At 39.5% G+C, this 14,043-nt stretch overlaps 1 protein-coding gene and 1 long non-coding RNA gene across 3 annotated transcripts in view; one reads left to right on the forward strand and one right to left on the reverse strand.

Moving 5' to 3' along the window:
* LOC128836507 (uncharacterized) overlaps positions 1-14,043 on the reverse strand; it is a 172,130-nt gene that overhangs the window by 117,076 nt on the left and 41,011 nt on the right. The window lies entirely within an intron of this gene.
* Positions 1-14,043, forward strand: part of TTC17 (tetratricopeptide repeat domain 17) — an 86,970-nt gene that overhangs the window by 18,883 nt on the left and 54,044 nt on the right. For both annotated transcript variants that reach the window (XM_054026841.1, XM_054026840.1), the window contains exons 2-14: positions 148-237; positions 1,571-1,740; positions 2,848-2,959; positions 3,766-3,897; positions 4,659-4,768; positions 7,082-7,226; positions 7,656-7,795; positions 8,058-8,218; positions 9,972-10,084; positions 11,734-11,880; positions 12,419-12,534; positions 12,969-13,143; positions 13,747-13,824. In XM_054026841.1, the coding sequence (XP_053882816.1) occupies positions 148-237; positions 1,571-1,740; positions 2,848-2,959; positions 3,766-3,897; positions 4,659-4,768; positions 7,082-7,226; positions 7,656-7,795; positions 8,058-8,218; positions 9,972-10,084; positions 11,734-11,880; positions 12,419-12,534; positions 12,969-13,143; positions 13,747-13,824 (1,689 nt within the window). The remainder of the gene's footprint in view (positions 1-147; positions 238-1,570; positions 1,741-2,847; positions 2,960-3,765; positions 3,898-4,658; positions 4,769-7,081; positions 7,227-7,655; positions 7,796-8,057; positions 8,219-9,971; positions 10,085-11,733; positions 11,881-12,418; positions 12,535-12,968; positions 13,144-13,746; positions 13,825-14,043) is intronic.

A 14,043-nucleotide genomic window follows, 5' to 3' on the forward strand; every position in this document is an offset into this window, starting at 1 on the left:
ATAAAAACTTCTGAAATTAGTTCAACAGCTCCATAAAACTGGTTTGAGCCTTTGTTAAATGATATTAATTTTTATTTTTAAAACTCTATTTGTCAAAGCTGTAACATTCTCCAGATTAAAACAATTACATTTTAAACTGTCTTGCAGGTGGATTCGCCAATGAACTTAAAGCATCCTCATGATTTGGTGATACTAATGAGACAAGAAACAACAGTGAACTACCTCAAAGAGCTGGAGGTAATGTGGTGTTGTGAGGATTAATACATTACTGTTTGTAAAGTGCTTTGGTGAAAAAGGCTGTGCAAATGCTAACTAGGGATAGAGGTGTGAGCAGGGAACATAATTCACATGTCTGAGTGTGCAGTGCTGTTTCAGTGGAAGAATAAGGAATTCTTCCCTGTCTTTATAGGCTTTTTTCTGCTGGAAGTCTGATAAATCTGGTGATATTGTCCTGGGCTGCATTGCTAAATATGTTGTTAATATTCATAATATATCCATAAAACCTACTTTCGCTTTTTAAAAAATATTCCTGCTAAATTATTTGATTCTGCTGCCCAGTGTAATGAATTCCACAGGTTGCTATAGAGAAGCATTGCTTGGAGTTGTAAATTGGCTTATCTGCAGACTGTCAGCTTGCCTCTGAGTCTTCCGTGACTCAGCCGTCTGGCCAGGTCACATAGTTCAAAACACCTTCCACGGCAGAATGAACTCAAAAATAAAAACTGTTCCATGCCCTTCTGGGCCAATTTATAAGCAAAATAAATTCTGACCCTTTCTGGATTAAATTCCCTCTCTGGAATTGAATCAACCGGGTTTCATCTGCCACTGATTGAGGCTGGGCCTGGCCTTGTTCCTCTGGCTGCAGCCTAGGGAGTGTCCCTCCTTACTCCTCTGGCTCTACCTGGGAACTGACTTGCTGGCTGCAGGCAGCTCCTTTTATTTTGGCCTGCTGGCCATTGATTGGCTGTTGCTAGTCCCACACCCTTCTGACTGCTGGAGGATCAGATCTCACTGGTTTTGAAAATGGCTGCTCTTTTCCTCTCAACTAACTGTTTCCTGGGGCAGGGTGCAGCAGAGCAGTCGGCCCTCCTGTATGGAATTGCAAAGACGTGGTACACCCTGTCACAAGGAGTCTACACTTCGTATTGTAGTGTTTCCTCTTTCTGTTTGTAAATTTATCTACAGTGAATTTTGAGTGGTATTTGGTCATTCTTTAGGGACAATGAGAGAAATAAAGGAGGATCTGGTCAGTTTATCCTTTTTTTTCCCCTGTAAGTGTGTGTGTGTGTATGTATGTATGTGTGTATGTGTGTATATATATATATATATATATATAGTATGTATGTATGTATGTATCTTGGCTAAATCAAAATATCTGTCAAAGACACTCTGAAATTAGGGAAAATGTCTCTGATTTCTGAAGGGAGACCTGTTTAGGTGGTGGTGCTGTTGGTGGTTTGGATGGGCTGCTTTGTTAAGAAAGAAACTTGGCTTGGGCAAGTGTCCTGTCAGTAGGGATATAGAAACATGCATATATTGAGGAAATAAACTTTTTCTCTTATTCCTATAGAAACAGTTAGTTGCTCAAAAGATTCATATAGAGGAGAATGAAGACAGAGACACAGGGCTGGAACAAAGGCATAATAAAGAGGATCCAGACTGCATTAAAGCAAAGGTGCCCTTGGGGGACCTGGATCTGTATGATGGCACATACATCACCTTAGAGAGCAAAGATATCAGGTAATGAGATGAAACTCTTGTACTTCAATAAGGTTTTACAAAATGAAAATTAATACCTGAGCGTGAGATCAAAAAAAGTTCATATAGAGAATTTTTAAGAAATTGTCAGATGATAGTTCCCTTGAATGGCAACTGTTTTTATTGTGTGTTAACGTTGGAGGGGTTTTCACTGTAAGTGGAGGAGTACTGCTTTCCTCCCCAAACTAATGCACTTCAGTCCTGACCTGTAGTGTTGCATTTTGGGGCTTTTGTCTATGATGATCTATAAATACACTAATGTTCCTAACCAGGATTTCTCCTGAGCAGTGACTGTCAGTCATGTGAATCGAGCTACACGGTGGTGGGTTTTTTGAAGTGGATAAACTTCCTCTAGTGTGGAGCAGACTGAAACCACCTGGTTCATTTTTAACTCAAGACAGATTTGAAGTTGCATTTCCAGAAGTAGAAAGCCAATGAATCAAATGCTACTTAACCACAATGCTTAGAAGATCAAAGGAATATGAATAGTCTGTGTGAAGCTCAACTTTTTTGGTTGAGGTGATCTTCAGGGCTGATCTTCCTGTCTTGCCATATGTGTACTTGAGGGATGGAGAAGGGTTACTTTATTTAAAACTTCCTCTCCCTAGACCTGAGATGTCTAGCCCCATTTCCAGATTCCTCTTCAATGTTCATAATATTTGTATATCACGATCTAAAAGACTTCTCTGGTCAGAATGTATTGCTATCTGCCTTGTAGAGGGAAGAATAATTACAACAGAAACACACTTGGTGGACAGATGTTCCTCAACATGTATTACCAAAATCTCCGAACTAGTATCTTTCTAACTATCAATCTGTCTCTTCTAAGGCAGCTAACAATTCACTGATTTGGGGCTTTGCTCTGAAAATGAAGTACTGTTATCCCTTGTACTGACTCCTAAATCTGAGAGAGTGCTTCAGGGGTGCTAACTAGCTCAAACACAGATGCTAATTTTTTTAAAATAGTGGTCAGTTTAACGCAAAATGTTGGCACTTTTGACTAACTCTGTTTCACTAAAGCCTCTCGTGAACTTTATGGATTAAAGCACTTGTAAGCACTGAGTTTGATATGTTGCTTTCTGGTTTTAGCCCTGAAGACTATATAGATACAAAGTCTCCTGTACCTCCCGACCTAGAACAACCAGACTGTACAAAAATTCTAGATCTTCCATACAGCATTCATGCTTTTCAGCACTTACGGGTAAGTAGGCAATCGCAAGGTGTTTCTCCTCCTGTTGCCTGATGGTTTGAAGAGGTTTGCTGTTATAGCTTTTGGGAAACCTTCCAAATCTAAATGCAGCCTGTACCAGCAAAAGAGTGCTTGTGCTGGTATAGAAAAGTTGTATAAAAATCAGACCTCTAAGCAACATTACCGTAGTGGAAAAAGTTTCTAGTGTAGACCTGGCCTTAGTGTCTATTTCTTGATGATCGATTTTTTAAAAAGTGGTTTTAATAAAAGGTTTCTGTTAATTCCGAGAGAGAGGCTATTCTTGCATTTGAAGTAGAAACCAGGGTTTCTCAGTTCTATTCCTGTGTGGGTCCTGAATTATTTTCAATAATTTTCAAAAGCAATCACTCACTCCTTTTGTGCATTAACTTTTGCAGTGCCTCCCCTGACACTCTTTAAGTCTGATGTTCTAAAGATACTCGGCACCCACAGCTGAAATTAATGGGAGCTGCCAGTATTCAGTACCACAGAAAATAAAATCCTAGTTATCTCAAATTGGGGGGGACCCCAAAGAATCCAGGATGAGAGGCTGCTTTTGGATGTGTTTGCATTAATATCATTCTGATGTTTTCCCATCTGTAAAAGAGTGAGTATAATGCTTGTGTCTCAAGGATGAAGCTTAAGAAACTTGACAAACTTTGAGATACTTGGGTGGAAGATGCTACAGGAGCATAAAGTATTATTTTGTAAATTTTCCTGAAATCTTCTGTAATGTACTCTTGTAGCCTCAATAATAAATGTCTACTGAAAGTTGTATGTTTTCTCTTCCTTCAATCTAGGGTGTTCAAGAGAGAATTAATCTTTCCGCACCCTTATTACCTAAAGAAGATCCTATCTCCATTTACTTATCCCGACGTTTAGGAAGAAGTATAGAAGATATAGGTCATCGTATTTATGAAGGTCTAATGAAGGTATGACAGTAGGAACCCCCATAGTTGTGGCATGCACAATAACATCCACAAGAAGCTCTTGTGTTGCTGAATATACAGGGTATTTGTGGAATACAACACTATAGGTACTGTCTGTCCACATACTATTCATTATGTGCAAGTGCCAAGAAATGTTGAGATCCCTGGTACATGGGGCAGCACTTCAGGGTTTTCCCCTGGAAAGTCAACACATCACGGGATGCCATGTCTTTCACTGCAGTGAGGATCAGCAGCCAGAGAAGTAAATGGACATGATTTAAAGTTCAGCTTTAGTAACTGGTGAGATATAGCTCATCAAACCACAGAAAATACACAGCCATCACTTAACAGCCTGAACATTTGAAATAGAACCCAAGTAATTAAAGAGAAAAGGCATCAAAAAGAGAAAACAATGGAACTGAATGGCCATTTTCGCAAAGATTTTTCTGCACTATACTGCTATGCATACTCCTTATTCAGCTTAAAATAAACATGTTGGTGCTTAAATGGTCACTTCAGGCACCCTTGTGAAAGTTAATGTTGGTGTTCATATATCCTTGGTGTATTTATATGCTGATTCATTCTCCCTTTAATGCTCCCAGCTCCTATTGAAGGGCATTGTTGCAGAAGGAAAGACATAACTGAAGGCATGTTCAGAGTTTAATTTTTGGCTCCCATACCAATTGGAAAGTCTAGTCAGCCTGTTGGTTTATACCATGACTCTTGGATTGTTACAGTTGTTACAGTCATGTGTTTTCTTACAGAACTCTTCTTCCTGGGTGCTGTATAATATGGCCTCATTTTATTGGCGAATAAAGAATGAGCCATATCAGGTAGTTGAGTGTGCCATGCGGGCTCTCCACTTCTCCTCAAGGTGAGAGCAGCTGTTACAGGTTCCTTTTCCAGTCTGCTTTCTGTTTATCCTAAACAGTACACAGTTTTTTAGTTACTGAAAATTGTATCCTAAGAAATAGATGATAGAGTCTACTGAATAGAGACTGCCAGAGTTCCACTATTAAGCAGCTATATTTTTAAATAGTTCTTAAGAGCGGGAAATAGCCAGGAGGTAAAGACTGAAAATTTTATTAAATTTACATTAGAATTGTGCAGTCTTTCACTTCAGTAATCCACAAACCTGACAGTACCAAAAGAATGACAATCTTGCTGCTTTTTAGTAGAAATTTATTGGCCAAATTCTGTAGAGAAGGTATGAAATATGCTGCAGAACAGTTGGCACAATGAGATGTGAACATAACCAGCACTAAGCTACTTGTGTCGAGGCACATCTTGTAATGGAGTCTTGTCAGATTGGGAACACAGGAACAACGGTGGCTGTTGCAATTTTAGGGCTCCAGTAGTATCCCTGGAGATTCTCTAGTTTGGTGGGAAGGGTTATTCTCTGGCTACTAAATCTGTGATTGTCCCCCTAGATGAATGTGTAGCGTTCTATTGTATCAGGAAAGTACACAGTGATCAGGAAAGTGCCACCAACAATATTAATATCCATTTAAAGCCACTCTTCAAACATCAATTTTCAAAATCCAGTGGCTTTCCAAGAAAACACCATTTAGAAAAGGTTAACCTGGGACAGCAGTACAAGAGCGGGTAGACACTACCTATAAGGTGCATTAATTAAAACTGAAAACTGATGACTCAGAGAAGTTGCAATGTATGGTGTTTGTAATTAAGCTCAGTGTTCTTATCGCTTCTTATCCTACATGGTTGGCATTGAAGAAATCTCTGCTGTGCCATTGGGAAGGTTGTGTAGCTGAATAGTGGTGGCTTTCTTTAGAGGTTATAAACCCACTTTTGATTTCATTCTCAAAACCACAACTTGAGGTTGGCTGTAGGTGGCTGAAGCGCGGCTTTGAACTGCTATCTTAGTATATTCTAGTAAACAGTACATTCTAGTTTTCTGAAACTTGCAAGATGGCACTTCAGCAAATTCTATAAATACCTTAATGAGGCAAATCCTGCTTGCTCATTCTGGCTTATGATGTGACTTTTGGAATGATAAAGGACAAAGAGGATGGTCTTGTAGTTAAGACACTGGTCTGGGATGTAAAAGATCTAGTTTCAGTTTCTGGCTGTGCCATGAAATCATGATCTTGATGCAAGACATTTAATGCCTTCCTTGTCGGTTACTCATCAGCACAATGTGGATAATACCTCACAGGGATGTTATAATGATCAATCCATAAATATTTTAGGATATGCACAGATACTATTGTGAAGAGATTCAGTAATGCACCTAGTTTTATTTTAAATGTTTGTTGCTCTATGGTTCTGGTTTGATTCTGGGCTGGTAAATGAAGCTTGAGTAGTTGAGTATAGATCATATACACCATGTATGAGAAGTAAAGGTTACATGTACATTTTATTTTAAAGTACACAAATGGAGTATAAAAAAGAAAAACAGTACAACGTTTTCATAAACATAATGCCGTCCATCCAAATGACACCTTGGCTGGAACAATACAATATTAAAAGTTAGTTTCCCTGTCTGTGAAAAAACTACTCATTACTCAGTCAATCTAGAAGCCTGTTTGGGTGAACATACTTTTAGAATACATTTTGGGTAGATCAGTGGTTCTCAAACGGGGCACACATACCCTGGGGATTTGCAGAGGTCTTCCATGGAGTACATCAACTCATCTACATATTTGCCTACTTTTCCAATAGGCTACATAAAGTGCACTAGGGAAGTCGTTACAAACTAACGTTTCATACAGATAATGACTTTTTTATACTTCTCCATATACTATACACTGAAATGTAAGTACAATATTTATATTCCAATTGATTTATTTTATAATTATATGGTAAAAATTAGGAAGTAAGCAATTTTTCAGTAATAGTGTGATGTGACACTTTTTTGTATTTTTATTTCTGATTTTGTAAGCAAGTAGTTTGTAAGTGAGGTGAAACTTGCGGGTAGGCAAGACAAATCAGACTCCTGAAAGGGGTATGGTAGTCTGGAAAGGTTGAGAGCCACTGGGCTAGATCATGCAATTAAGGCATGAAGTCAGCATTGCATACTTGCAACGTTTACTAGCTGCTGTTAGTTTTGGAAAGTCCTTGTAATATGTGCCTGGAGAGCACATGAGAAGCGAAGCATGCATAAAGAAACCCATTATCAGACATCTTTTTTATATATATATCTATATTTTTTTCCTTCTTTCTCTAGGCACAGTAAAGATATTGCACTGGTAAACTTGGCAAATATTCTACACAGGGCTCATTTCTCAGCAGATGCAGCCATCGTGGTCCATGCAGCTCTGGATTACAGCGACTTCTTTACCAGCTATTACACTTTGGGAAATATATACGCAGTAAATATGATTTTTATTTTCCAAGAACTGTAGAATATCAGATACTGTAATTTAATCGCTTTGGCTGTAGTTTCAGCACTTTTAAAATACAGCACAATGATTAAACGATCCTGCAATAAATTTCACACATTGTTCAAGCTTGATGTTTAAGTTGGCTGGATTCAGACCTCTTTGCAGAGAAATTAATCTCTTTCAACTAACAAAGAAAAGCTTACGTCTGCAGTTGAAAACATCTCTTAGAGCAAGACCAGTCATCTAGCTGATTTACCGAACAACATGGTTCTAATTTCAGAGGAGATTGGCTGCTGATTAAAACAGAAATCAATATAAATTGAAGTAAAAAAACTGATCTTTATTAATCGCTGGAAGTGTTTCATTAAATATTGCTGAACAGTGGCTAACTTTCTTTCTCTCTCAATCATTCTTCAGATGCTTGGGGAGTACAACCACTCAGTCCTGTGTTATGATCATGCTTTACAGGCCAAACCAGGGTTTGAACAAGCTGTAAAAAGGAAGCATGCTGTCCTATGTCAGCAAAAACTTGAGCAGAAACTGGAAGCTCAGCATAGGTAACTGAGACATGAGTCCTCTGAAAAGCCTAACAAAAATTCATATGCAAGTGGTCTCATTCTCAATGTTCTGTTCCTGTGATTATTGCTCACCATTGCGGTAAAACGGTGATCTGTTTTAACTTACTACAGTTTACAACTATTGCATAATCATAAATAATACAAATATTGTAAGCAACCAAAAGTTTCATGTGAATGTGAAACAGAGATGGCTAATGTTTAAAACAATTCAACATAAACTTTCCTGGTGTCAAATTTTAAGATCACTTCAGCGAACGTTAAATGAGTTGAAGGAGTATCAAAAACAGCATGACCATTACCTGAGGCAACAGGAGATCTTAGAGAAGCACAAGCTGATCCAAGAGGAGCAAATCCTGAGGAACATCATCCATGAGACGCAGATGGCAAAAGAGGCACAACTAGGTACAGATTTTGTAATGAGCACTGAGTGTAACAAGTAAGAGTTAGTCACTTTCAGTCACAGCTTAATGGAGATATCCTATCTCCTAGAACTGGAAGGGACCTTGAGAGGTCATCAAGTCCAGCCCCCTTCCTTCACTAGCAGGACCAAGTACTGATTTTTGCCCCAGATCCCTAAGTGGCCCCCTCAAGGACTGAACTCACAACCCTGGGTTTAGCAGGCCAATGCTCAAACCACTGAGCTATCCCTCCCCCCTTTAAAGGGTGGGCTTAGCTGGCCAAGACTGTACATCTTGCAATCATAGAATATCAGGGTTGGAAGGGACCTCAGGAGGTCATCTAGTCCAACCCCCTGCTCAAAGCAGGACCAATCCCCAGACAGATTTTTGCCCCAGATCTCTAAATGGCCCCCCTCAAGGATTGAACTCACAACCCTGGATTTAGTAGGCCAATGCTCAAATCACTGAGCTATCCCTCCCTCAAAATCAAAATGAAATGGCCACCTAAGAGCATCATAACCAAATATGGGAGTGATCTTAGAGAAGCACAAACTGGTCCAAGAGGAGCAAATCCTGAGGAACATCATCCATGAGACGCAGATGGCAAAAGAGGCACAACTAGGTACAGATTTTGTAATGAGCACTGAGTGTAACAAGTAAGAGTTAGTCACTTTCAGTCACAGAAGTTGTGTGTGAAATGTTCTCAGATCAGTCCATGCGTTCTTGTCTGGCAAAGGCAAAAATCTATAAAACAGCACGCTTAGTTTCAGGAAGAGGAAGCATGTTCTGTTGTTCTTGGGGGCCCTCAACTAGTACAGCTCATGTTGATTGGCTTAATGAGGAACTGTAGTCCATCATAGTTAGAAATGGAAATGGTGAAAATTTTGAGGCCTTTGAATAATGGAGTCAGGATAATTGTGCAGGAAAACATCTGGGAAAAAAATCATCTCCCCACTCCCCCCCAGCCCCACCACTTAATACTAAACTATATTTGAATTTTGTTAGATAAGTTATTCTAAGGACTTATCTACATAGCAAGTTAGTGCTGGGTGTAAATCTGCAGTGCACTAGCTTGCCACGCGCTAACGCGCCATGTGGACTTTGCTACAGCGCACTGAAAGTTCTGTAGTGCATTTTGATGTCCTCTGATTTCAACGACAGAACTTTTAGTGCACATGTCGTAGAGTGTTCGTAGCAAGGCAGTGTACTCTGTGTCCATACCTGGCACCAACTTGCTGGTTAGACAAGCCTTAAGCTATAGGCTCTAGACTTGAGTGAATTCTGAGTAAATCCAGGACAGTCAATGCACTACAAGAACAAACATTTGGAATGTAATGTCCTTTCTTCTGTGACATTTGTAGTTAAAGGATTAAATCTACCCTACATCTCCAGTATCTGAGCAACCCTTCAGTTTTCTCAGCAGCACTCTTGTGTCTATCCATTTGGAAAAGACTGACTGCCAAAAACGCTGAATGAAGTGCAAAAGGACTGTAGGAAAATGAGTAGGAAATGCAGAATTGGGTATTTCAAATCCCAAATTCCATGCAAACTGTATTGCAAGAAGTGTAGTCAAATGTCATGTAGTCCTTTCCACAAATATTAGTTCAGCTATCTTCTTTCAAAGATGGAGTTCTCCTTTAATACCAGTCAACAAGATAGCTTGGAACTAGCCTCTGATAATGTGCTGGTTTTGGTCAGCTGAGAAACAGTCTGCTCTTTTACAGCAATGAACTTTTGTTAATGTTTGTGCTCCATAGGGAACCATCAGATATGTCGGCTTGGCAACCAACAGCACAGCTTGCACTGCCAGTGGGACCAGCCTGTTCGCTATCACCGTGGGGACATTTTTGAAAATGTGGAATATGTTCAGGTTTGTCTACTATGAATTAGCACCATTACTAGCCACTCAAGCAACACAAGTCCTTGAAGCTGATGTAAGATGTCCATAATTGTTACCCCAAAAATACTTTTTTTCTTTTAATAGATCAAAATATAACTGTAAAAGAGTAAAAGGCACATTTTGCTAGTGTAATTTTCCTATGACCCTTTTGCTAATAATGGGAGAACTGGAAATAACTCTGGATTTTGGCAGCCCAAAGCCTGTTGTTTAAAGATTTTGTTTTGTTATATAGGGAGGGGGCAAAATGAGGGCTCTTCTCAACTATCTTTTTGGGAAGAAAATGTTCTAGAGTGTTTTGTGAAACCCCAACATTGCCCTGGAGTTTCCATCCCTATTTTTTTTTCCTGTGTATAGAATGCCCTCTTTCTACTACGTACAGGCATCAGATGATTTGAGAAGGAGTGTAGTTGTCTTACATGAATATGCTAGATGTCATGTAGCTAGGAGTATGCCTCTAGAGATGTGAAACATCCATTTCCAAATCTGGTTTCCTTGAAGGACACAGCAAATGTACATTAGGTAACTAATTTACATAAAGAGACAAATGCCTTTAAGGAATTAGTTTTCCCTTTGGATCCACATATAATACTTCCCATAGAATAAGATACCCCACTATGACAGCTGAAAAAATGTCTATATAAATAATTGTTGGTTTTTACTTTATATATGCTTTTAAAAATTATTTAAGATGGATAGCGATACTTCCTTCTTTCTAGACATTTTCAGTCCGTTCATCTTGATGAATATCCTAAAAACTTTTTGTAACATAATGAGATTTAAAGAGGAGGGAATTAGCATTATATACTTCCTAATATTGTATGTTGCTAAGAGTGTGAGTGGTAATGTGAGTTCTGCCCATCTAACAATGACTCTTAATACTAATAGAGGTGGTGCTGCTGTTCTAGTAGCTTAGAATATCAGCTTTTATGCTTTGGGTTTGATAGTGCCTGAAGAAAGGGCAGGTCCACATTAACCCCCCAGTTCGAACTAAGATACCCAACTTCAGCTACGTGAATAACGTAGCTGAAGTCGAAATATCTTAGTTCGAACTACAAGGTACTTACCGCGGGTCCACACGCGGCAGCCAGGCTCCCCCCGTCGACTCCATGTACTCCTCTCACGGAGCAGGAGTACCGGTGTTGACTGCAAGCACTTCCGGGATCGATTTTTCACGTCTAGACAAGACGCGATAAATGGATCCCAGAAGATCGATTGCTTACCGCCGAACCCGGAGGTAAGTATAGACGTACCCAAAGGTTGAAACAATCTGCAAAAGTAGATATCATATTTGTAAAAAGTTTTGCAAAGCCTGGTATTAATAGAAAGGGTTTCACAATATGTCTTTAAAAAACAATAAAACAGTATTTTGCTTTGAGCTGCATTTTCTCCTTACATGTTTGAAACCCTAATATTGTTCTAGTGCAAGAGGACCAGAAATGACTCATAAATTGACTAGTCTAGTTTTGCTGCCAAAGCTAAGGGAATTGCAAGAAGTAAACAACCTGCATAAGTGATGAAAAGCAAATCAAACTTACAAAATTCAGTGTTAGTAGTTCACTACCTTGAAAGGAAATACTGTCTAAAAATAATAACGTCCCTGTCATTTTCTTCTTTGACAGTTTGGAGAAGACTCATCAAGATCCAGTATGACATCCGCAAATTTGGATCTCCATGCGAACCACAGCGATCTCAGCCACTCTTTGCAGTCTTCTCCTGTTGCCCATTCTATTGTTTCACTGTGGGGCCTGGAATCAGATGCCTACAGGGTGAGCAAAGAGTATGAGCTCGCTCTTTTATACAGGGCTATCATGAAAGATTGTGTTCTCCTTTAGTAAAAATTTATTCTAAAGCAGCAGTATCCAACCACTCATATGTAGCAGAACTTATGTGCCTGGTACTCCTGAGTTCTCCTTCATTGTCTCAGGTAGGCTGCTCTGCTGAGCACTAGTGGAGTACTACTTCTGCCTGTCTCCCATTCATTTGTGTGAACTGTACCACACAATGTGAATTTGGGTTGCTCTCATGACTGCAAAATTGAGATTTAGAGTCCAAACCTCGGTTCATGGTAGAGCAGCACAATTCACTAAAAATAGAAAGCACTGTGCTGATACAACCGAAATCTTGGCTTGATAAATTGGGACAATTTCCAAAAAAGGCAAGAAACCATTATCTTAAGGGAAGAGTTTTTTTCTTTTTTGTCATCCTAGTGTATTCCTGAGGCGTTCTTATCAGCTAGTTAATGTGAAGGTTAAGATTGATGAATTATTTCTCAACAGTTTAAGAATTTTTTTTCTTTGCAATTAGGATAAACAGCATATTCTTTGGCCTAAAAGATCAGACTGTGTAAAATCCTTTCCAACAATCCCGAACCCAGAGGAACTGCCAACCTATTTCCTGCCTCCAGAAAACAGAGGATTCAGGCAAGTGTTGATTAATCATAAAGTGAATTTCCCATTGTATTGTTTAATTTGGTTGTAGTGATGTGACCACATTATGAGAATCTGGGGTCACTGACCAACTAGTGTATTATTCTTTTAAGGTGGCTGGGTCTCCCTCTGGTTGGAGAAGATGGTGTGTCAATCTATCTGATTATAACAGGCAGCATTTGTGTTCTTTTGGAGGCTCTCCCTCTTCCCACTCCACAAGAGGAGTCACAGCCATCTAATGCTCTGTCCACCTTACAACTATAACCAAGTCAGGAAACCAGTTCCAAAATTACTATCTCCTTACCTGGATTTAAGATGGTTAAAATGTAGTATGGACAGGACCAACCATGTGCCACTCAGCTGTTTGTGTGTTTACATCCCACCATTTGAAACATGAACTCATGTTTCTCGGTTCTTTTCACTGCCAGAGTCCATTCGATCCTGCGTAGCCCAGGAGAGGCCCATGTGCATGGAGAGGCCCAGCTGCCAGATTGTTCGTCTATTACTGATGTCCGTAACAATGAAACTCTGTACACGTTGGTCAAAGAACTAGATGGTCATCTGGAGCTGAAATTTAAAATGCCAGATGATCATGCAAGACAAGTAAGAGGCACTGTTTTCATGGGTAACCTTTTCATTCTGAGTGTCTGCCTTTTATGGTCTTAGAGCTAAGGTCTTCAAGATTTGACAGATTCTGGCAACAAAAAGATGGGCCTGATTTCGCAAGGTACTCAGTACTTCCATAGGCTTCCCCTTGCTGGGAAGTGTAAGCTCTTAATATCTGGCATGAGATCCTATGACATGGCCTCTTTAAACACCTATCAAAAGTGTGTGAGACAAAAAATGATAGTTAATCTAGAAAGTACTGTTTTCTTAAACCTCTGAAGACCACATGAAAACTGTTCATTGGCTTTACCACCTCCTTGTTGGCACAGGAGAGACACCTGCTTATAGCTGTCTTTCCTTATTGCTTACTGTCCCTTGGTTGCTTTAATGGGTCTTTAGACTCTCCCCTCCCCCAGACCACCAACAGTGCATCTGTAGTGGTCACTTTTCAGCTACAGTACAAAGAAGGGGCTTAGGAAATTTTAGGGTTATGAGACTTGAGCAACCCAAATAGATATATCTTGTAAAAACTGTGTTTGAGAGATCACTTTAAAATGTTCCTTCCTATTTTTTTGTTAAATGCCTTTTCATGTTGTTCAGATCTTGCATTCGCGTATCAACAATCAAACTATTACAGAGGAGCAAATAGGAGTATTCATCTCTCATGCTATAAAGAAAGTAAGTCAAGAATTGTAGTTTGAAGTAAATTTGAGAATTCTTGTTTATCTATGCGTGTGATAACTAGATTCATGCATCCAATGAAGTGGGCATTCACCAACGAAAGCTTATGCTCCAATACATCTGTTAGTCTTAAAGGTGCCACAGGAGACTCTGTTGCTTTTTATAGATTCACGTTGTTCAGTGGCACACTATTTACAATTTGCCTTGCCTGGGGAG

The sequence above is a fragment of the Malaclemys terrapin genome, chromosome 4 (genome assembly GCF_027887155.1).
Source record: "Malaclemys terrapin pileata isolate rMalTer1 chromosome 4, rMalTer1.hap1, whole genome shotgun sequence".
In the NCBI taxonomy this organism is placed as follows: Eukaryota; Metazoa; Chordata; order Testudines; family Emydidae; genus Malaclemys; species Malaclemys terrapin.